At 42.9% G+C, this 25,648-nt stretch overlaps 1 protein-coding gene across 1 annotated transcript in view; it reads right to left on the bottom strand.

The window, feature by feature from the left end:
* Window positions 1-22,045, bottom strand: part of AFF3 (AF4/FMR2 family member 3) — a 315,282-nt gene extending 293,237 nt beyond the window's left edge. The window contains exon 1 of the mRNA XM_015850512.2: window positions 21,780-22,045. Coding sequence (XP_015705998.1) covers window positions 21,780-21,832 — 53 coding nt within the window. The 5' untranslated portion in view covers window positions 21,833-22,045. The remainder of the gene's footprint in view (window positions 1-21,779) is intronic.
* Between the last annotated feature and the right edge of the window lie 3,603 nt (window positions 22,046-25,648).

Genomic DNA, 25,648 nt, shown 5'->3' on the forward strand with positions numbered 1-25,648 from the left:
ATTTGGTAAGAAAGGAGAACAATGTCTCCCAGACCTTCTGTATTCTTCAGCTACAAGTGATGAGACCATTTCTATTTGGGTGGTTTTACACAATAAATTTTAAAGAGTAGTTGCTTAAGTACATCTAAAGGTTAAAACCTCAAGCAGCTAATCTGTATGTAAGAACAAGTGACTGTCAAATACTTAACCTTTTACAGATTAAAACTGTCTGCCTAACAGATGTGAAATCATCATTGTTGTAATTGTTATAAGTAGATATCTGAGCATTTTGTGGAGATAGATCTTCTTTTTTTTTTTTTTTTTTCCAAGCAGTAATTTTATGCCCCAGGTCACTTGCGTGTTCATGGCTGTGATAAAACCACTGCCTTCCATGAAAAGTTATATGCCAGGGCTTCACAGCTGCTGTACTGGTTTTCAGCACTGAAGTTATTGGTGGTAACGGGCCGTTTTAAATTATTATAAAATGAACTTGTAGGGGGACTGGAAATGTTTTATTGTTTGGCTGCTGGAAGTGGTTATATAAGTGAATTTTCACAATAGCGTGGCCAAGGTATAGGAGGAGAAAGTGTTCCAACTTCTCATAAGCCATAAAGGTTACTGTAAAATAGTCTTCTTTGTCTGCTTTGGATATAAATATGCACAGCTATTGCAGTATATCTAAAATGTCATTACTTTACCCATTAAAAGTATCAAAGATACAAGAAAGAAAGATATTCTACTATAGTAAATGAGCATGGAAACATATTTTTCACTGCTCCTAGGCAAATAGCCTGATGCTCATCAGGTGGTTCCTGCATGGGTCTACCATTAGGTCTGTGTTCTGCAACCACATCAGACATTCTCCTCTTCAGTCACGCTGAAAATGTAATCACAAGAGTATCAAGTAACCAAGTCACTTTATAAGCCCAGTGTGTTACATGAAGGTGTTAATTCTGGCATATGAAGAGAGCAGAGGAGAGGCACAGTAAAAATTCGGCCTTTCTAGGAGTGCTGAGCACGCACTGGGGAAATGGAGCTGCCTCAGGCTGAGCTCCAGGCCTCAGCCTCCTATCCCCAGCCACCTTTTTATAGTTTAACACCATTTTAACTGCAGGTACCAGAGGTGGGAATTCTCCATGTGCCAGAGTCTCCCTGGCACAGGCACCTTTGCTGCCCCTCATGGCCACCTCCACACCCCCCTCTCCTGAAAGGCCTGATTTTCTTCAGCTGGAAACTTCCAGCAAACATTTCTTTTGGGCTCCAAGCCAGGTACAAAACCTGCACCTTTTTGTTTCTTTTTCCATTTTCCACATAAATACGGTTTTGAAACAAGAAATACTTCTTTTTAACACAGGTCTACTCCACAGACTGATAGGTATTTCTCCATCAACTTGGTTTCCGAAGGAAACACAGAGTAAGACCACAGGGTCTACCCATCAGCTGCTCCTTTCCTCCTGGCAGCAACTCTGAACCTGCTGATTGATTTCAACTAGATCTGACAGAACTTTCCAGAAAATCCTACAGAAAACCCATTTTCAACCCGGGTCAACAATGGGGAACGTGAGGGAGCTGCAATCCGTAACACAGAATTGGTGGCGTGGGGCTGCTGGCTTACAGCACTCAGACAAAGCAGGGTCTAGTTTTAGTTAAGTCCAGTTCTCAGAAAAGCTTTTTTTTTTTTCCCTCTACCTCAATGACTGCTTATTATCTTGCAAAGCCTATAAAGATTGGCAGTAAAGGTTACTATAGAGCCTATGAGTATTCAAAGCCCAATCGCTAAAGACTGAAAATTGAGGTTTTCAGGAGCAACAAAATACCACACAATTGAATACATGCTCTCTTGCCGAGTACTCAGCAAATAACCCCTCGCACCTTGACTCATCTGAAAGAGAGAAGCAAAAGTTGGTGCATCACTACTGCTAGTAGGAGGGGTCATTTCCAGGACACGATGAAGCAATATGCACTGACCTGAACTCTGCATCAATGCTGTTTCCATACAAGTTTATTTGTGAGCTGAACTTGAGCAGAGGATGCCAGCTGTGCCATATTGTAAAGTGGATTTGTCATGTGGATTTATCCATACTTTGTCCATTAAGTCACCCTTGGGAATGAGCTCTAGTTAGAACACTCTGATAGATGTGAAGGGTTTTTATACAGAAGGGGAAAAAAAAAAAAAAAACAGAAAAAAAAAAAAAAAAAAAAAAAGGAATGCAGTGATTCCAAGAGACTGGAGGAAAAAAAATAAAAAGAAGTATTATTAGCACATTGAAAGGCATCTGAAATATAAATTATTTGAAAGCACATCACTTTATATACGCTGTTAATTACATGGTTAATATTATGGAATCTGACAACTCCCTATAGACACCGGGACTATTGATGAGTTCCATTTTATGTTAGAAATTTCTCTCTTCTTGTGCAGAATTACCTCTTTAACCTCTTTCAGTTCAATAAATTCACATTAAAATGTGACCAGGAGTGACAACCTTGGAAGAGGACTAACCTCTCCCTCTATCATGTCATTTTAGCCTCAGTCTCAAATTGGTGCAGCACTCCCATAGCTATTAGCTCAGCTCTTCTCCTGCCTCCTGAGTAGATGAAACAGTATGTCTAATTAATTTACAATCCTTAAGTACAAAGGTAGCTATCAGCAAAACTACATTAAAATCAAACTACCAATAAGGTAATTGTAAAATCATAATTTTCTGGGATGTTTTCACTAAATATCATCTTAGCTTTGTAGCTGAATGTTTTCCAAAGTCTAGCCTTAGAGCTGTGTGCAAGTCAAATATTTCATCCATTACAGCATATATAGCTCCACAGGAAAATAAATAAATAAATGGCAGATACTCTTTAATACAATTAAATGCAATTTAAAGCCAAGTCAATAAGATACTAACCCCTTATCCTCAAATGAGGGCTATGTTATACATCATAGGTTAGAAGTTAAAAATGAAGAGAATGGGTTTTGCCACTCATAATTCAAAGACTGTTGTCAAAAGCTTTCTGTTCATAGAAATTCTATCGGTTTTATTCAGCTGGCAAAAACTGTGCAGTATTCTAAGTAGCTCAGACAGATAGCTTTTTTAGTTATACAGCTCAGAGCCAATTTTTCCTGAACAGCATAAGGACTTGATTTTACTAATGTATACATGTTGCGCTCTACCCGGTTCCAGAAATAACCAACATCCATGAATGCAAGCTGGGATCTAGGGAGGATACATGCTAACAGCCAGATTCTCTATTCTGCTGTGTGCTCCTAGAGACAGTCCTGATCAGCAAAAAAGTCTTCCTGCCCTAAGAAACCCTCCAGCAGCACAAGGGTGAACGAGGAAGCTTTGCTGCTGTCCATCTCCCTTCCTCCTTGTCACTGATGAAAAAAATACTGGATACTGGTGCTATCCAGGGAATACTGTACACTGCATCTTCCTTTCCCCTATTGCACACCACTCTCCTAGGCTTGGTCTTAGACTTTCCTTGTCAGAGGAGCTTATGTAAAAGGCTGGGAGGGGGGGCAGAAAGCTGGACATGTCAGAGACTTCTCTGCTACGGTCCAGAGGTTGTTACAGGCGAGATGATGAAGCCTTAGGTGTGAAATCTCAAGCTGTTTGCTAAATGCTGTTTGGTGTGACTGGCCCTGAGGAACAAACAACTGCAGCAGGAACAGAGAGAGATGTTCTTCCTGAGAGGAACAGAACAGGATGATTGTTTGTCCCCATCTTCTTTCTAGAAAGAAATCATCTGCTACTGCTAACGCTGAAATCTGTGAATCATGTTCATGTCTGCACCAGGTTGAGGAGGATGACAGGAGTTGCCAATTAAAGATAAAGGCTATCTTCAAAATCTGGATAGGAGCCACTAATTTTGGCTGCCATATCGTGACAATTCTCATTCTTACAAGTAATGCCTATAATTTGGTACGGGCATTATGTTAGCTATATTTTACATCTATGTAAGTAAATTCAGTTAAATAATGGCACATATGTATGCAATTTTCCACATACCGATGCCAGCACCCTGCAGACTGTACAGCAGGCTACTCGGCTTACATCCTCATGTACTTTGCCGGCTCACATATAGGCAGGCCTATAGTTATTGATATTCTTTTTGAAATCTGACCTGTTGTCTGCTGGGAATTATTATATGTCTCACCAGAAAAATCTGTAGAGGGGATAGCTCCTGCATGAGAGCGTGAGGACACGCATGCCTTTACCCTTATGAGCTGCACATGCCTTTTCCCCAGACACATACCTAGCAGGTGCAATCCAGACCTTCATTTGTCACTCAGACACCAGTAATGGGCTCTCTTGAAATACTCTAAATAGATTAGATTAGGTGAGAATTACCTTCTCTTTTTAGAACATCTCAGCATTAGCAACAAAACTGGGTACATTTTCTGGGCAAACATTCTTTCTCTGAAAATCCAAAAGATGAGGCAAACATCCTTGTCTCCTCTGAAGAAAAAATCACATTTACCAGTCCTCACTAGAGAGAAGCAGCTGGCTTCAATTAATCTGGTGGGGAAACATTAAACTCAATAAATATAATGACATTAAGATCTAAAGCCTCTTCTAAAAGACTTAGCTATTGGGATGAGCTGCACAGCTTGGGGCAGAGTTAGGCACCCAGCTCCCAGAATGTAATTCACAGTACTGCACTGGCTGCCAAAATTCCCACACTGAAGAGGGAGAGAAGACAGCACCCAAAAATGAGGTTCTCAGTACCCATGGGAGCCAGACCCTGTGCCTGCCAAAGGAAGGAGTCAGAGAACTTCATTTTTGCTGTGATTAGATCCTGCCATGAAAGCAGTAGTCATAACTTGAGTTGTGCACACTCCTGGGCATTTCAGTTACACAATGGGAGGAGACTGGCAACTTGGTACCTAGTTGAGTTGTGTATGGTTTCTGCCCTGAAGATTTATAAGAGGGGCTATGAGAAAGAAAGGGACAGACTCTGAGACACAGATAAGTGGTGGATCCCCCATCCCTGGAGACATGGGATGGGGCTCTGAGCAACCTGATCCAGCTGTAGGTATCCCTGCTCATTGCAGAGGGGTTGGACTAGATGACCTTTTAAGGTTCCAACTCCTACAGTTCTATGATTCTATGATTTCAGGGAGTTAATTCTGCCCGCACTGTGCACACAAACCATTATGTATGTTATACCGTCCTTACAAGCAGTAAAAGCTGAAATAAGAATCTGCTTTGGTGGTACATGACCAGCTAAATTAACCTCCTGGCATAAACCTGCAGTACTTCGTTATGCAAATAAAATCAAACTCTGGTCTCCAAACAACTGAGAGTTGGTTTTGGCTGATGTTGCGATCGTTAGGCATATTAAATGACAGGTATAATCAAAGTGATTTTCAGTGGTTCAGGTAGGTAGTTAGTATGTTAGTAACCCATTCAGCCTCCAACCTAGGTATGTCTCTAAGCTGCTAACAGTCATCCTTTGTGGATTATGTGCTGCACTTTGACCTTCCAGAGCTGCTTGCTTTTTCTGTAGACTTCAAACCTAAGATTTTCCTGTGCTCCCTTAATGTGTGCTCCTCATAAGCAATAAAACTGTGCCTCCTGCCTTAACTGCCAGCCTTTCTCAGCAGCCACACATCTCAGATTGCAGACTTCAGGTTTAGATGCCTTACTGTCTGAAGTACTTTACAATGAATGATCTACTGACTCTCTGTCATCCTTACAAAATAAAGTCTCAGAGAGAAGCCTGGTTCAAACCCTTTCCTTGTCAGCCTGTCAGGTGTCCCAGCTGGCAAGAAAAAGGTTGGAAATGCATATAGCAGTTTCCCAAAGAATTACTCATTTGATAGATACACTGGCATCATCAAACACGCAGAGCACATGCCCGCTGGAAAGGTTCCCCTGGCCCACATCCTTCTGGGGAGCTTTTCACACATAGACACAGCCCAACAGGGCAGAGACTGAAGGGGGGCTTTACGTAAAGCACTGTGGGCTTAGGTCTAGTAGAAGCATGGCTGCATCCAAGCAATGCTGAACACAGAGCACAAAATACAATGTCTTGCCTCTTGATAAAAACATGGGACAAAGCTGGTGGACTCAAGTGTTGCTCCCTATGAACACTGCCAAACTCTTTACAGACCTACTGACGCGATGCTCAGTGAACGTAGTGCCAAAAAATCTCAGAGCATCACTTGAGATAAATACAACCCCAGTGTTAATAATAATACCATTTGTTTTTATCATCACACTGTGTATTTTTGCAATATCTTTCACTGCATCTGGTCTGTATCAACTGTCTAGTAATTGAGTGTTGACAGTAAAATTATGTAAAATTAATTTTGACACCCTTTCTCTGAAGTGTCTGTTCTGTTCTTCTGTGTCCCTGGAATGAAATGTTTTGATACCAGCGATTTTCTTCAGAGAAAACAGCTCCCAAAGCTCCTGTTGCTACAATTCTATCCACAGTTCTGTTGAATGTGTCATTTCCTGGCTCTTCCTCATCATCTGATTTCAGCTTGACAAGTTCATTGTGTTTTCTGAAGATCCTCTGCTGTATTTTGCTATTATTAAGAGAAGGTCAGTTTTTGTTCACTTCGAAAATTTGACCAATACTAATTTTCTGGTATTCAAACCATGTATCACACACTAAGGAAAGTACCTAGAGTGCTCTTTGCCTATTGGAAAAAGAAACTGATAACATATTTACTGAAGACATGAGCTGAACATGTCCCATATATGGTTGCTTCACCTTTACTTGATTCCTGAGAGCTGAATCATAGAATCATAGAATTACCCAGGTTGGAAAAAACCTTGAAGATCATCAAGTGCAACCGCAGCCTAACCAGTACCCTAACTGTAACAACCCTACACTAAATCATATCCCTGAGCACCACATTCAAATGGCTCTTAAACACACCCAGGGATGGCGAATATTTTCAAGCAGATCATATTCATAAATGCATCGTGCCTCACTATTTCAGCCTTCCAGAGATTCATTAATGATCTACTTAAAGCTCCCTTCCTAATTTATATTGCTTCTACAAGTTGCTTTGATTTGAGAAATCTCTTCTGCAAAAGGAAAGTCATCCATTGTTTGGACTTCAGACGGAAATGTAGGTGTTTAATTGGTGGATGTGGTTTTCATTATACTTTCCATCTCCACCACAAACTCTTTTCATAAATTGTGACAAGTCTGTTGGCAGCCTGCTGCATCAGACTGGAGGTAGCTGACTTGATAAGCATGTCGCCCAGCTGAAGGAAAACATGAATTCCCTCCAACTTTGCTCAGAATTGCTAATTAGCTTAAAGGCAATGTCCTGAATTGGCACAGAAAACCACTGAGAGAAAGTCCTGGGGAGAGATGTGACTATAACTCAGTAGGGTATAGTAATATCTTAAAGGCTTTCTGATTTATTGAAATCACGCTAGCATCTTTGCTCTGTGTGTACTCCTTATTTACACACAAATGTAGAGATTTACAATCCAATGAAGTCTCCGATTTCATTTCTATGCAGCCCATATCATGATGGCAAAGAAGGCTTATTTGCCAGAGAAAGCAAAAAACAAAAACATTTTCATTTTTGTAAAATCAGTCACCCCATCTTGCAGCTGTGAGCTCCTTTTCTACTCAAATGAATGCAGAGGTGGGGGGTAAACCAAGCACTCATCTGGACAGAGTTGCAATCCTTCTGCTGCTATTTCTCAATGGGGCTCATTCCTGCTCTCATTCAGATTAAAAATATATATACAAATAAATAATAATAAAAAGCTTCCATTAAGAGAAGAAAACTCAGAGAATAGGAACAAGAGGAAACAGAAAAAAAGCAGAACAGAAAGGGGAGGTCTCACTTTAATCATTCTTGGATAACTCTCTGCACTCTTTTTGATATTTTCCTAACTTTTCAGTAGTAGGATGGCTAGAGCAACAAGCAATTCTCGCACTGCTCAAAAAGAATTTACTTAGGAAAATGTTTACATCTGCAAGAACCAACCTGACTCCATGAATCATGAAAAAATAACTCACACATAGAATCATAGAACCATAGAATCAATGAGGTTGGAAAAGACCACTAAGGTTGTCTAATCCAACCATCAGCTCACCCCCGCCTTGTCCACTAACCACATCCCTCAGTCTCACATATATATTTATTGAAAACCTCAAGAGATCACTAGGATGAACTGACAAACTTGAGAATGTTAAGTGGAAATGAAACAATGCCAGTTTTTCCAAAACAAAGACTTGGGAAAAGTCATTCACTGTGAACCTGAAGCACTCTGTTCAGTCCTCTGCACCTGCAGACTGCCTTCAGAGTCAGGAGCACAAGCTAATCAAAAGAGGAGAGGAAAGCATCTGCAAAACCACCGCTACATCACCTTCCATTTCAACATCCTCTGTCAGAAAACTGAGGCTGTTCACATGCTACCAAACCAGACTTAGGCTGAGCCCTGATGTCCATACTATTTAATCATGAGCATGTGGCTCAGAACAGTATGTCAGCTAGCTCTTTCCCACTCTGTGCCTCTGCTTAGCATTTCCTTTAGCCAACTGGCAAGGAAGCATTTCCAATAGGCAATCTGCACATTGCCAACCTGTTTTCCACCACATGAAGATAACTCATTCCAGGTCAGCTGACCTACAGGGCAGAGAGAGAAACCCTTGGTCCTCTGTAGTATCTCCACTTTTGAACATCCTCAGACATGGGAGAAGAATAAGTAATCACAGTGTGAACCCACCAGGCTCCGATCCCTGATCTTCCTGGGAGACCCTGACCACCACCACCTCACAGCTTTTAAGCTAAAGCTCTCCTGAAAAACAAAGTGATGCAGTCAGGGAAGGTACTCAGGATGCCAGTGCTCTGAGGTGATGTGCGTTCACCAGACATCTACAAAACTTTCATGTGAAGAAATCAGATGGAGAACTGGATTTAAACCTGTAGGGTTTTGAGGTATTATTTGCAGAACTGCCTATGCTGCCTGGAAGAGCACCTTTACAGGTTCACAGTAGTTTATGTTCTCATGATGACAGTCTAGTTTGAATGAGTATGGGCACACTGAAAAAACAGTGCTCATGGTTTTAGTCTCGCACATGTGCCATTCCTCCAGGACGTGCCTTGGAAATTCTGACATGAAGAGCAGAAGTCAGCGAATCTGCCGGGACTCCCAGGCAAGACTATCACAGCGGAAGCCTGACATCCAGAAGACCTGGAAACCAGCCAGTCTGTGCACAGCATGTCCATCCTGCATGCCTGTATTCAGGTGCATCAGATTTATTATGCACATGCAGATCATCTGAGTTATTACCATGGTTTATTACCAGGCGCATCAAGGCCGGCACATTCAGAACTTTTTAGATTTACTGCACATACACGGGACATCTGTGAGCACACACACTTTTCTCCTGAGACTTCTGAGGAGGAAATGCAGAATTCATACTCAAATTCTGGATTCACTTTGGTTCTGTACTTCTCTGAGTGCAGACAAAGACTTCTGGGATAAGGCAAATGCAGCTACTTTAGCATACTCTTTACAGCGTATCGTGAGAAAACTTGTTTGTACTTTCAATCCTCAGGAGGCAACTGTGAAAACATAAAGGTGAACTAGCAGCATTTCAATAGAGCTAGGCTGTTCCTGTTCCATGGTGCAGAGCCATTAGCACCTAATGAGTTACAATGACTTGAGCTTTAACAGATGACTTTTCTTCCGCCAACCAAATTACAGTAAAAGCAGCACTGAAATTTTATTAGCTGGTTTTGCATTTGAATATGAGTTGAGGAAAAGAGAGCACCTGAGTTACATATTTGCTCAGAAATTAGATTTCCATTTTCTTTTGAACAGAAAAGAATGTATGGGAGGTGTGTTTCCAATTCATTTCTAAAACTGGGCATTTGCGTGCATTGTACTGCTATCCAGGTGCGGCTATAGGACTCTGAACTGAAGCAGCAGTACTGCAGTGGTACTCCATAGCACTACTGCAAGAGGTATGTTTAGTTAGTTCCCACTGGTGCCACGTGTATTCTGGTGATGCCCTGAGTAATACCCAATAGTTATCACCATTTCAGTAAGATCAGCCCTAAGGAGTTACTTTCAACATCAGTCCACAGAGGCTGTTCTAGGATATTTTGCAGATCGCAGTATCATGTACACAGAGGCAGCATTTATTTATATACTATATATTATTTGGTAGAGTAAGGGATGGCTCATGCGCTCTCCTTGCCTTTGATCTCATATGACCTCAGGCTCCAACCTTCCCACAGACAACTCCACAGCACTGAGATACACAATACTGCATCAGGAAATACCAAAGAAACCTTGGCAGGGAGGTTGGGACTAGATAATTTTTAAGGTCCCTTCCATCTCAAATCATTCCATGTATCTGTAACGTTTACCTGTTTGAATCACTGTAGTCCTAAACTACAAAGAGTAACTGTCTGTCACTTACCAAACCCACCTACTGAGAGCTTTGCTAAGGACCATTTTGTTGCTGCTACATGTATGTCAACTTGCACACTTGGACTTCATAATAGAGGACCAGCTCTAGCTGTAATGCTGCAGCAAGCAGCATTTCCTAGGCAGGATGCTTTCATTATGCCCCTTATTGCTGATAGCTCTTCACCGGCTCCCACAGGACCTCATGACCAAGGACCTACAACTACGAAACATTATTACAAAAAGCCATTACAGAAAGGCTGGCCCTATTCTTCAGTTGGCCCATTCAGGCAATTCACTCTCCAAGTTCCCAGCTAATACCTTCAGGCTATCCTTATGGTGTTACTCATGTTTGGGAGAGACCCCAGTAAACACGCACACGTTGTTCCTTTTGAGGTTGTTGCTTACAAAGTCCTTTTTCTTCCCATCATGCCCACACTCCAGCATCTGGCAGCATGGTCAAGCTGGTGGCTTGCTGTGACCACAGTTTGTTCAGCTGACTATAACACTCTCCATCTTTCCTTCCCAACCAATTTTGCCTATATTCACTATGATCTTTTGTCTTCCACAATTTGTCTGCAGAATTTTTGGTCCCACAACCAGCTTTTTTTTCTGCACAGCACCAAGCACAGGACATCACAGAATCATAGAATGGCCCGGGTTGAAAAGGACCATAATGACCATCTAGTTTCAAACCCTCTGCTATGTGCAGGGCTGCAATGGTGATGCAGGAACAACAGGGTAAAATACCATTTACCACCCTCTCCTGGGGTCAGTGCAGAGCACCAACCATTTCAGTTCGCCAGTGAACTGGTTACAACAGGGACGTGAGCAGTTTTAGTACTGTTTCTGTTGGAGTAAAGATTTAAGCTGTTTGTTTCTTTCTTCTGGAAACCTTCAGTGCAGTTTAATTTCAAATTATCCACGCTCCACTATTAAGCACAACTTTTATTATTTTACTATTTTCCTTTTATCCTTTTTAACCCGAGTGATAATTTATATCTTTTTTTTTTCCCTTTTTTTTTTTTTTTTTAAGCTATAGGTTACTTTGTTGTGAGTGTGTCAGAGAACTCATTTTTCTAGTTCCTTTGACAAACCTGACATCTCGCAGCTGTTACACATCTTGTTTCAATTACATCTCCAGATAAAAAGAATTCTTAAAGCCCTGGGGCTACAGATGGCTTCCTGGTGAGGGGTTAATTCCAACTTTGGTTTAAAGCCTTTTTGGTGGGCACTATTCTTGAGCAGTTCTCTTCAGTCTTCTCTTATGCCCTCCCCTCCCCACTTCCAATCCAGCTGTCTCTCATAGTCTAACCCCCACTCCTCCCAGGTCATTGAGAGGAGAAGATTTGGAGCACCAGCATCCATTCCTGCCTCTTCCCGCCCAGAGGTGCCTGGAAGAGAATGAGCTATCTGCCGCTTGAACCTTATCTCCACACATCATACAGGCAGCTTACAGCAGGGCACAGCTGAAAGAGCACAAATCAGCACAGTGACAACTCAGACCACCGCTAATCCCTCATAAATTCTGGACTGCCCCACAGACTTGGGAAGCTCTTGACAACTGGTGATGCTCTCAGCATCTGGCAAACCACTTGTGTCTAATTGGGTACCCTGAGATATTTATACTGTGCTTAATGGTTACAGAAGAGATTGATCACCCTATTCTTGGTATCTATCCAAAAAGGGTATATAAAATCCTTTGATCTTGCTAAGGCAGCAAAACATGTCTAACCATCAGTTATGTAAAGGTGGTTGTTATTAATTTGAATACTGCACAGAGACGAAAGAACAGAAGTACCATATAATGAGATATATTAAGACTACAAAAGAATTAAGTGAAGCCGTTATGTTATGAATCATGATTTTATTGTTTAGCAGTCAGCTCTTGATGTAATTCAGATAATAATGAATGGGCTAATTCCTTCCACCTTTATTCAGGCAAAACTTCCATTGACTTCAAAGAGAAAGTTGTCCAAGTCAGGACTACAAATTGCAGCATCTATCCCATTATTTGTAAATGCTTTTTGGAATATAAAGTGTTTCTTTATAATGGGCTATCGCCAATAACTGTAACATTTACATAATAGAAATCTCCTACCTAAGTGTCTTTTGTGCTCAAAAAAAGACTTTTTATTCCTATTGCAAACTGCCATATTAAAAGTTCTTCTGCAAAACCTAATGTTTATTAAGGCATAGGAATGTATGGAATTTCACAGCTCCGTTTTGATCATCTTTCCTTCTGCTCAACATTTTTCATTTCATTTTACCACACTTTTTTTTTATTCCTCCTCAGGAGAACACGTTATTTATTGATTATTAGCAGAGAGATGATTTATCATTGCAAATATTTCTCTTTTTCATAGAAAACAAGGTGCCAAAATGGAAAAATGTGCTAAGCCTTGTTACATTTTAACAGATGCCAGAAGTATTTGAGGAAACAAATGAATAAACACTCATGCATCACCCTTTCTTTCACTCTATAGTTCCACGTATAAGTTAACGTCCAACATAACGTGTCAGATTGGTGCCGTTAAGTAATTCTTAAAATAGAAGCTCAGAACATGAAAAATGTGCTTAAGTGTAATATTTTGTTTTGATCAGGGCAGGACTTTTCAGGTTTTTGAGAAGGTTTCTTTTTCTCTGATTACAAAGTATGCACCTCCATCTGGAACTTATTTTGATACTGCGAATCTTACTGCTTCAGAAAAGCACATGAACAATGGACGTGCATTACTTGATTGTTTTAAATTGAAATTAATTAATTATGAAACAGCTGCAATAGTCTAAATTACTAATTTCCCCTCTCAGTGAAAATGAATTTACAGGCACTGGCAAAGCATACAAAAATAAAGGCAGAGACAAGAAAGTCTGTGAGGAGGGAAGTCATGTAGAATTGTCTATGATCTGTATTTCAAGAAAGTAAATAATTAATAGCTATGAGAAGCATATTAGAGATTGCTCTTTCTGTTATGCAGTCACATTGAGCAGTAAAATACTGCTTTAAATCTCAGCAACAAATGTAGCACAGGACTTGGTACAGTTTACCTTCCCTGATAATCATTTTTTCAGCTGAAAACAGCAATTTTTTTCACATTACAACCAGACTGTGAGTTGAAAGAAGCTCCTCAGTCATTTAGTCAAGACAGATGAGCAATGAGTGTTAGAAAAGCTACTAAGGCATCAAAAGATCTACAGTCAAGGCCATTAAAGACTAGCTAATCTGCTCTAGTTCTAATTCTCCTCTAATGGGTTTCCTTAAATGTGCTTTATATCAGCTGTAATTAGTTCAAGATACTGCTACTTCTAAGAACAACAACAAAAAAAAAAGGTTGCATTTCTACCACATAGTATGTAATCATGTTCACACAGCCATGCACCCAGGCGAGGAGGTTCTTGAAGAGCGCTGTAAAAGACACCTTGCTTGGATCTACAAAAGCCAATGCACGTCTGCAGAAACTGCATTTATCTCTACTTTCCTTTCATGGGGTTATCTCATTGCCGTTTTACCTCAGATGTTGCAGAATCAACTGTAGCAAATAGTCAGCAATACATTAATGCACACATATTGGAAATGCGCACACTTTCCCTTCCAGTGCTATGATATTGGAACAGATTTTCGTAATCAGAAATGATCAAGAAAAAATGTAAACTCCTGCGGCCCTTTTGGAGTCATCTATGCGGTGAAAAGAGGTAAAGAACTGTAAGCCAGCTGCAAACACGTTGCTATATCCAAACATGCAATGCAGTGTGGTAATACTAATTTGGATCATTTGGGATCATGGTGGCTTTCTTGCAGGGAGCCTAAATAAATGGAATAGTACACAATCTCCTTTTGTACTAAGAAATTCCTGACAGCCTTCAAGCCTAACCACAAACAAAGCACATTGTAACATTAATTTACTCTTTAAACTGGTGACATTTAGCTAACTCAAGGTCATCATCCTGGAGGAAATGTTGTACTCTCCTTGCCAAACAAAAACGAAAAAAAAGCACACTTAGCTTTTATTGTTACTTTGTCCTTTCAAAACAGTTGATGACATGACAGGTTCCCTTGCTGACTGCTTCAGAAACAAAAAATGCAAAAATGTTTCTTCTATTGGATGCATACCAACAGCACTGTCTTCTCTAAAGCACCTCTGACAACAGAATTCATTCGTTTGTTCTGGATTATGCTTCAACCATCTACTGCACTTTCTGTTTGAAGACAGAGGACAGATACGTTAAAATTATGTTGTTCCCTTCTATTATCCACAGACCAGAGAGCCAAGCCCTTGTGGTCAGCCAGAAGAAAGTATCTACCTTCTCTTGGTGCACTGTTAGCAGGTAGGCACCATTCAGCAACCTCAAAGCAAAAGTCAAGCCCACACTGAGGACATTTAGGATATCTCCCAATGCCCATGCCTCAGAACAGGCTCTCCTAAGCCTTCACAGAAATCAAAGCAAAGAAGACAAGTCTAGAAAACTAGGGAAATGGATGGTAGGAGAGAGCATGGATAAGGCTTCTAAATCAGACCACTACAAATGCATACTTCACCAATGCTTCTCCCTCCTGACCCAGTCATCTGTCATACATGCAGTAAGAACTGATCACTCCTCAAAGCAATGAAAACACACGCAGTGTAAGAAGATACTGCCTTCGTCCTCTATTTGTCCAGTCTTGCCATTCAGTCAAATGAGGCTGAGCCACAAAGAACTCTTTCTTTGGTCCCAAAGATGTGAAAACAACCACACGGAAAGACTGGGTTACATTAAGAAGTTGTGTGGCTTTGTCAAATACAACCCTCTTGTTTTCAGTTTTAAATACTTGCAGTTGTGGGTCATCTTTATTGAGAAACAAAGCACGGCAACAAAAAGCTTCTTAGCAGAGATTTCTGGTCCCTCCTGCACAATTTTAAGTGTTTCCTGACTGCTGAGACCACCGCTGCTGCATTGGAACTAATTTATTTAAGAAAAAAAACGAACGTAAAGGATCTCTGAGGATAACTTTAAATTGCATTCCAACTGTCACATTTCCCAAGATACACCATATCCTGGTACTCGGTACGTGCACACGGGTTAACACCTTCCTAAGAGAATAAAATGAAGTCAACTTAAGTCACTAACACATACTTTTAGTTTGTTTAAGGTACTGGGAAAGCTGAGATACCAAGCTGTAATAGAGGAACGTGAGTAGCTCTCTCATGCATTTTTACCTCTGCAAAGACATAGAAAATGTTTAGCACAGAATGTTAATAGTTGCCATTGTGTTCATTTAACCGCTGTTACACTTCATTCACTCTTTCTCCTAAGTATGAATTTGTTGCTACCCACAAATTATTCGGAAATTATATAGGTTATTACCTGAGTATTCAACTACAAGTGTCCATTTTGGCTCTCCTGAGACCTTAGGCAGCGGCAGCAAGCGTAATCAGTGTCCTAACATTGATTTTAGCAGACAGAAGATCAGTTAGTGGCCCCACTGGTAATGTTGCAAACACTCTTCCATATATGGCTGATTTGCTCCCTTTTTTCAGATGTTTAATGGAACAGTGCTTTTCAGCCACCCAAAGGTATTTGCGGAGCATTCGCTATCTGAATAAATGCGCAACTTCCACTAGAACACAGTGGATAGTTTTGAAAGCCAGTGCAAGACAACCAGCAGATAAACTACCCCAAACACACAGCAAAGTGGGAGTTGACTCCTGACCCCACATTCCCTTTGGACTGGATTCCCAGCAGGGACACCTGGGCAGTAAGGTGGCACAGCAGTAAAGCCCACAAGGCTGGGATAGGCTCCTGTGTGTCTCCCAGCAGACGGCAGCCATGAAGACAGCCCAGAGCATGGCAATTCCCACAAACCAGCAGGGCAGGGCTGCCGCAGGGACAGTCTTGTTCCAAACAAAGGAAGCTGACAGCTTTCCCCGCTTCTACTTTCAGTTTTTCACAGAGCAACTTGTAGTTTTCAGCTGGAATTAGCCTTACAGCTAACCAGCCCATGCACAAAGGCATTGTCTCTGGAGCTCATGGAAATTACAATTTTTTTGATATCTCATTCTGTGAGGATGTCACTTCCAAGTTATGATTTGTTCACTGCTAGGTGAGATACCTACCATCTCACATAGAATTTAACCTCCTTGTTTTCTAGCTGTAGTTAATGTAATTTTTTCTTCATTTCTATTGATTTTCTTTTATTACTGCTATTGTTAATAAAGCTATAACCAGACTTTCAGATATCTCCGAACATATGTTGTGAATAATTGCTGGAATTCCTTTTATCCACGTTTTGTTGTTTCATAGTCATAAATATAACTAGGAAATGGATTAATTTGTTACACGAGGTTAAAAACCTTGCAATTAAGCAGTTGCTTTCTAATGACGGTGTTGCAGATATGAGTATGACGCTGCTCCTAATATATGGATGACAAGAAAGATGTGCCCATAACCTGTATTACTTCTGGGTCCTTTTTTTTTTTTTTTTTCCCTTCGTAGCTCATATATCTCGTCCACTAGTTTTAATAAACTCCATTATTTTCCTCAGAATTTTCACGCTGAATGTGAAATGTGGTGGTGGTGATGGGTTGATCATTGGACTAGGTGACCTAAGCGGTCATTCCAGCCATAATGATTCTGTGGTTCTAAATGCTGCACACACTTCACATCTTCTCTGGAATGGTCTTCCAGTAATCTCAGGAGGTTTCCACCTCAGCTTTTCATGGAAAACACATTCAGACACAAATCTGCAAACCCATCAGAAAGACCAAGAAGCTGTTAGCTTCATGCTTTAAACATGGGCACCCGTGGACTTAAGTGTCCATGGTCCTCAACGGAGAGATGCAAAAGCAGATCCACTTTTGCACTGATGTATCCACATTTCATTGATCAGGGGAAAAAAAAGAGAATTAAAAAAAAATAGTAACAATCCTAAAACAAAGTGACCGAGCATACTGTAAATTAGAGATGATAAGCCAGATCCTCATCTGATACAAAACATCAAAGCTTCTGTACTTAGTGGAGCTCTACAGGCTTAAATCAGATGAAGATGTGGTACATCACATCCAGTAACTGAGAGCTCAGATGGTCCTACAGGCATATTTTTAAAAATAATATTATTCAGTTGATGCTTATAAAGTATTATGGCCACGAAAAAGCTTGCTGTTATTATTTATACTTATTATGTTTAGCACATACAATTTATTCAGTGCTGTACCAAAAAAAAACCTCAAACAATAAAAGCAATTCCTGACCCAAAGGGCCTACAGCCTAAAAAACAGGCATCAGGAGTAAAGAACATGCTGTGAAAACAAGAGAAGGGAACAGCCGATAGTTATTATGCTTGTTATTGTTTGCTCACGATGTACAATCATCACAGGAAGAGCAAATTTTTAGCTGGGATTTGGTGAGGGGAAGGTGGTAACCCTGGGATGAAAGCAGAACAGAATGCACCACAGAGATAGAGACAATAAGGAGACAAATGGTATTTCAGGGTTACAGGTAGAAAGGGGCCAAGAGGTAAAAGAAAAGAAATAAGGGACAAAAAGTCCAAGACGTGGGCTAGAATAGAGCTGTAAAAGACATGGGACATAAAAGCAGGTACATAACTATTTTTTTGTGAGAGGGAGGTATTATGGCTGCTTCCTCACTGTACACAGGCAGCCTGGCCTGGCCTCTTACCCCACTGTGACAATGGCTTGAGAGACATTCTCACCCCAAAAAGAAATCACTGCTTACTGTGATCCAAAAACAAACATCTGGATAATTTGCTTTGGCTGAAGAAGCAGTTGTAGAATTCGCTTTCTAAAACTGTCTACATCAGACACTGCACAACATGAAATAGAAGTCTTGATTTAGACAAATACGAAATGTAGCGACTTAAAAGCTAGACAACCTGGGATCAAGAAGTTACAAAAGGTTCATTTATAAGAGCGCTGGATGTCTGGCCACTTTTTGTTAACAGCAACTTCCCAAACAAAACTCTCATTGACTTCAAATGGAGCAGGAACAGACCCAAAGATAGCAAATGAGCCGGTAACTCAATACGTGGTCTGTACGACACACCGGGCCACCTTACGCTGTGGCATTTGATATTGATTGCAGCTTGGAAGCTCTACAGCTATACGTTTTTGTTTTTTATTTTTTACACAACTATCCAACCTCTACAGAACTGATGCTAGCTCAGAATATCTTGAATTACCAGCGCCAAATACACTGATTGTATATGTGGCTTCTTTTACCTAAACATTGTGTCAATGGCTAACAAACATATGCTCAAAATTATCTCCTAGTTTGACATGACACAGTAAGGAATTGTCTGGATGAGGAGTTCCGAGATATAGTTTAGTGGTTTTCTATAGCTATGGTAATTGGGAGGATGGTTGGACTAGATGATCTTGTAGGTCCCTTCCAACCTTGTCATTCTATGATTCTATGAATTAAATAAATCTGCAAATTGTTTTTTAATGAATGGGAAAAACTTCATCCTACTTATCTGCCTTACATAGGCACTGAGGAAGGAGACACATCACCCACGAGCCTTAACCAGGGCTGCTGTGCACTAAGCCCAAGCACACAGCTAGTAGCCTGGCTGAATTTTGGTGTAGGGTTGTTAAATAAAGTAAATTACAATGCAAATGCCTACAATACAGAACCAAACCTCATGTCCTTTGGTCTCCTCATTCACTGCTTTTCAGCACATGCAGTATTTTTTACTGCTAACAGAGATTTTCCATCTCTTGTCTGGTCTAAACGAATACAAAATTATGACATCAAACAATCCTCAAGTCTGGACAAATCAGACTACATACATTGGATACAAATAGAAAGAGACATACAGGAGGTGGGGCTGTGTGTCTGGGACAGACACTCACTCAGAGGTACTGAGGCCCCAATTGACATTGGGTTGACCACCTCAAAACGTCCTGGAAAGAGATTACCACATGGAAACGGATTTTGTTTACACCACAGATTTGTGTATTCTGATGAATTTTCTACTTGAGACGGTGCTCATCCATCACTATTTGAATTACTGTAGTTTTCTGGAAAGCAGAAATGTTAATGGCACCAATAAAACCCAGGAAAAGTGTTCCTTAGTAGATAAGAGCCTACAGTATTCTCCCATTTCACTTCACTGGTTAAACGCTGTCTTACAGCCCTGACACAACACATTATTACATTTTCGATGCTACGGCAGAGTAAAAGACATAGCACGTATTAATTGGAGAGCAAATTCATTAACAGCATAAAAGTAACAATCAATGAGAATTGATCAGTGTGCTTCTGTTCATCTGGAAAACCCTTCCCACACCCTTTTGATTCTCCAAGAACATACCAAATAATAATAATAATAATAATAAAAAAAACACTTGAGAAGACCGCGTTAATATTTAATTACTGCACACTTAAGCAAAACGTTTGCCAAATACTGCAAAAAGTGGATTTTCAGTCATCAGTTTAGTGCACAAATTGTCATTATAGCTACATTCCAAAGAATAAAGGACAACATTCATTCTTGCTGCAGAGAAAATTAAGTCTCTTAAGTGCCGCTCTTTGCCGCGAAGCACTTGCTTGTTATCTGTGTGCTATATTTTATTTTCCTTTTTGGTCACACGGCACCCACTCAGGTGCAGCTGCTCCTTGACACCATCTCTCTAAGTTTTCACTGCCTTTTGTCAGTTTCTCTTTCTATACAATTGGTGCCACTTTCAAAATGACTGTTTGGAAACATGCGCCAAAACAACTCCTTCGTGGCTGACCCTCCCTGCCTGTGATCTTGGATGTTCCAACCCAAGGCCATGGAGCACAAGCCTACAAACTCTGGGTTGAAGCCCCTGACCTCCTTGCTCAGCGCCTGGGGGGCCCAACCCTTGCTACAGGGGAGAGATCTCTGGAAGGAGCATAGGCCTGCTGATACGCAGCGGCTTTTAGCTGTGATCTGAAGCCCTTCTGCTGAACCTGGCTTCTAAACAGCAACAACAGAGAGAAAACAAACAGACAGAAAAATCTATGAAAGCACAGGATCACTCCTAACACCAATACTGACATTTCTAAGCGTGTCACTTAGCTGAGAGATGGTTGATGTCTCTTTGGGCTCACACCTGATCTTCGTGCCTACTGAGATCAATTTTGAGTGGCCCCACAACAGCCAAGAAACATGCTCAAAGGGTCATAGAGGAGCAGACCCAAAGCCCTGGCTCTCCAGAGTCACACTGCTGGCTTTTCAAATCCAGTACTCACTTCAACAGCTAGCTCAGGGAACGGGATGATGAACATCATCATGCTTTGGATGGGAAAAAGCAAATTGCTCCAAAGTTAGTCTTTATTCAACAAGAAAGGGAAAAGCATTTGAACGTGTCAAAGTACTATTTCCCCTGCTCTTGTTTAGTGGAAGCCCCACATAACTTAATTGTTAAACTGTGTGTATGGACCGAAAGCTTAAAATCAGACCCGAGATAAATGCTGCGCGTTGGATATAAACCGAACATTGGTATTTATAACTGAAATGAGGACATAACCTTAACTCGTGTCGCAGGCAGAACGGCTGTAATTAAAAACTTTTATGGGGCAGTAACTAATTTTGCATGATAGGCGCTCTTTTCAACTTCCCTCCGCAATCTAAAGTTTTATGGGCCGCCCGCTATCAGCGCGCAGCGGCGTTACACAGCCCTAGCGGCTCTCCCCCTTCCCGAGGGCTGTGTTAGGGAGCAGCCCCACGCTGGGGTCTGTGACACCTGCCCCGCGAGGACAGCACGCCTGCCGACACACGGGGATCCCGCAACGCGTGGCAATATATCACAATATGAAGGAGAGAAAAGCGCAGCCGTGATTTAGGGCAGAACCCCTCACCACCACCACCACCCCCCTCCCTCTCGAGAGGGCTCCTACTCGTGGCAGCGGCTCCGGGAGGTGCCGGCGGAGGCGGGGGGGAGAAAGGCAGCGCTTCCCACCTCCGCCGCTAATGACATTTCTAGAAATGGGCTCCCCCCTCCCGCAGCCGGGGGGGCGCGGGGGAGGTCAAGGGCATGCGGTGCGGGGGGCCAGGGCGGCAGGGAGCGGGGCACTGAGGGCGGCCAAGGTGGGGGGAAAGGCGTGTGCGGAAGGGACGGGGGTGTCCGCGGCAAAGGGAATGATTTGGGGGTGAAGCCGATGGAGAGTGGGCATCCTCCTGGAGGGGAGCGAGCGGCAGGGGGTGCTGCACCCCCTCCTGCCGGAGACCCTCCGGTGATGCCTCCCCCCCCCCGAGACGCTGCATCCCACTAGTGCTGCACCCCACGTTTATCGCTGCCCTCTCGCTAAACGCACCGCCGCCCCCAAACGATCGCAGCCCCCGATAGCTGCACACCTCCGGTGAGCACGCACCCCTCGCTCTAGTTCCATCCCGCCCCCCCCGCCCATCCCATGTCCCCCCAGTCCGTGCCCGCCGCTCACCACAGCGAGTCCAGGTCCCACTCCTGGAGCAGAGCTAAGTCGAAGCTGTCCATGGTGAGCTCAGCTCAGCTCAGCTCAGCTCAGCGCCGCTGCGCCGCAGCCGCCCGGCGTCCGGGACGCATCCCGACTGCACGGCGGGCGGGGACACCCCCCTCCTCTCTACCTGCCCCCGCTTTCCAAACAGAAAGGAACAAATTAAATAATAATAAGAAGAAATAATAAGAAGAATTTAAAATATATTATTAAAAATAAAATAATAATTTAAAAAAAAAAAAAACAAAAACGTGGTACCGCTCGTTTGGAAGCGGTGCGGCTCGGCTCGGCTCGGCCGCCGTGCTCCGCTCCCCCCCGCGCCTCCTCCTTCCCTCCCTCCCTTCCTCCCTCCCTTCTGCGCGGCCGAGGCGGCGCCCGCCCCGCACACGCTGCGCCCGCGCAGAGTCCGCGCAGCGCCCGCCCGGCGCGGGGGGGCGGGCCCAGGCTCGGCACTTGGTGACAACTTGTACCCGGGGCACGGTCGGGTTTTTTGGGGTTCTCAGCCGTGCCCTTGTGCTGTTGCGCTGGGCTGCACCTGTGCGAACCGCAGCACCTACGGGATGCGTCCTACGTAAAGTCCGCGCAAATGTGCGCGGTGGGTCGAGACCCGCGGTACGCACGGGTCCTTTAAACGCGGTGATGGGTGGTTGGGAATAGAGGTGTCGGTGGAAGGGGCGATGCGTTTCGAACGCTTCCCGAATTATCGGGCTTTTTTGGTTGCCGGAGAAGTGCCGTGTCATCGCAGAAGGGAGAAACAATGTGCAGACGCGCTCCGAGGGAAAGGCTCGAAACAGGCACGGCTCTCGGAGAGCCCTCAGAACCCAGAGCCGCTCCGGAGCTGCCTCGGTGCCTTCGCACAGCCAGGGCGCTGCTGCCTCCTACCGCCTGCACTGCCCGGCCCCGCGCCTGGCACGCGGCACAGGGAGGGCTGCGGCATCGGGGCAGCTGCAGGGAAGAGGGGGTGGGAAGGGGAAAAGCGGGACAGCGTCTATAGGGCCACCTGGAAACGGCCTTTGCTGTCGGCTGAGGGAAGGCTAAAGGGGGCTGAGCGATGAGCCTGCGAACGAGGACGAAATTCCCCATGCAAAAAATACAAGGGCTGCTCTGAAAGTATTGCCTCCTGTTTGATTCTTTCGGCCCATAGTGACACAGGCAGATGTTGGTGTGATGGCAGTAGAGGTTGAACATTCCCGCCGCTGTCCCCTAACATGCTGTTGTACGACAGATGGCAGCAGAGGGGCGGTCTGACACAGCCGTGTCTGACATGGATGTGCGGATGGAGCAAAGGTGCGTCACGTGGGAAACAAATGGGACCCATTGAGATCCATCAGTTCTGAACATTTATTGAAAACAAAGAGTGAAAAGTTGAACTGCATGGGCAACATTTTCCTTGTAACAGCACTGTCACAGCAGCTATGAAACACAGGGTCACCTCCAGTGGTGCAGGCTGTTACAAGCGTGGCACACAGTTCAACATACTCAACATACTCTAGTTCAGAGCTGGTGAAACGCACAGCTAATGGTGGTGGCTATGTTGAAAAAATAGTGTTTTGTAGCTGAAAATCTGCTCTATCACATAGTGTTGTTCATCTCTTTGTTTCTGTTGTAGTCTCCGTGGAAATAAATAAGAGGCGTTACTTTTGGAGTGACCTACACACTGGTCTGTGAAGGAGCAAGGGCAGCCTACTGACACCGACCTTAACCACATCCCACCCTGCAACATTCTCTACATTCTAAGCGACGATTTGTAGCCCATGTTGCAGCATGAGCCTTGTCCTTCCATAGAGCCCCAGAGTGTGCAGTAATTTGTGGCAGAGCTGAAATCGCCCTTAAAGGGGAACTGAAGGTGGGGAGGTTTGGGCTGCCATTGTGAACTAAATCAATAGAGGGAGACCCTTCTGCATCAGAGCTGCCCCAGGTCCTTCTGTGATGGCAGTTTATAGACAGAAACTTGGGAGGGACATTCTGTGGTCTATGTTCATCCTCCAAACCGAGATCAATATGAAAAGGAGACAAACAGCATCAGCAGCACTGAGTGAGTTAAATTTCAGACAGCAATATATAACGATAGCAACATAGGCAGCATGTTTTATGTTTTTAATATGTTTTAATACATGAGATTTTGTTGTTGTTGTTTGGTTGGGGTTTTTTTTGGGTTTTTTTTTGCATTTCTTGCATGTATATTGTTATTGCTGTGTTCTTTCCCATCATGGCCATGATTCGCTTCTCAGAAAGAACACAGTACATCAACACTAACTGCATTGGAATTAATATCATCTGAAGATCGCTGTTTAGCTGCCCTGAGCTGGTTGGGTTGGGTTGGGTTGGAAGGGACCATCGAATCCAGCCTTGAGCACCTCCAGGGTTGGAGCACCTACAGCTTCTTGGGGCAGCCTGTGCCAATGTGTAACTACCCTCTGAGTAAAGGATTTCTTCCTAACATCTAACCCAAACCTCCCCTCTTTTAGTCTGAAGCCATCATCTCTTGCTGTGGGACTTGGCAGTGTGATATTCAGCTCGTGCAGGGAGCAAAGCCCGCTTCCTCAGGAATGCATGGTGCTGTATAAATAAAAATAAGCTGTGTGCTATCCAACCCTGCTCATTGTGCATATATTTTTAATGAATCATGTAGACATTACTTGGCCCCTCGTTGTGCTCTTTCCTCTGTTAACAACTCTTCATTAAGAAAAAGCAAGCAACTGTGCCCAGTCAAGCTGACTTTCTGTGAAGAGCTGAAGGCCTGAGAACAATATGTAATTCAAACCCGTTACATAAAGAATGCATGTTACAAGAAAGCTGAACATCATCTTAAAAGTTGACATTTCCCACTTCCCAGACGCTCTGTCTTGAGTGTGGCATAGCAACTGCCTGAGGAAGAGCAGAGATAATTGTAATGCAGCATAAAATAAGGGGGAGGTGAGAAATACTACATTTTTTTCACATCCTATGTGAAAAATATCCCTATAGTATCTCTTCAGCATAACCTGCCTTTATAATATTTACCCATAGAGAAATGAATTCTCAAGACCTCGGCTGAATGCTTTCACAGACCAGTAAAGGAGTTCTGGAGGTACCGTAAGATACAGAATGATTTACATGTATTTATGATGACCAGCACTGGAAATTCCTCAGCATTCTAGAATCACAGAATGGTTTGGGATGGAAGGGACCTTGAAACCCATCCAATCCCAGCCCCTGAGGGATGAAAAGCCAGGAAGCAATACTCAGCCTTGCTCCTGCAGCTCATCACTGTGATGAGAAAGGCTCCATGGGGACAAGAGCTCCTAAAGCAGAGTGGGTGTTGCAGAATCTGTCCCTTGGAGCTTTAGGATGTGTCCTGTTTGTCCAGTGGGCTCTTAAGAAGTCCATTGACTGTCTTTAAGAACAAAAGGGTTGCTATTTAAATTACACTACAACACGTCACCTTAATTAGATATTTAGAGGCTTAAATACAATGGAATTTTAAACGTGTCTTTTCTCATAGCCTGGTAGAGTTTGCATCAAGGCAGAGCTACTGGATTATCCAGTCCAGTGGGCCATATACCACTGCCCATCCATTTCCACAGACTTCTCCTGAATCTCGCTGTCTGAGCAGCTGCACAGCCCATAGTTTAGTTCTCCAATTGTAATAAAATGCACATTCATAAATTATTTTACTCACTGAACAGCGTTACTTCCCTCTCACATCTCTGTATCTTCAACCTGATGATATTTCATTACAGAACTGCTAAGTTCCATCACGCATCCAGCAACTGTGGCTTCAGCAGAGAGCAAAATGACCTCTGAACAGAGCTTCGACTAGAATCTGCATTGAAATTCCTTAGGAAGTTATGTTC

The sequence above is a fragment of the Coturnix japonica genome, chromosome 1, assembly GCF_001577835.2.
Source record: "Coturnix japonica isolate 7356 chromosome 1, Coturnix japonica 2.1, whole genome shotgun sequence".
Lineage (NCBI taxonomy): Eukaryota > Metazoa > Chordata > Aves > Galliformes > Phasianidae > Coturnix > Coturnix japonica.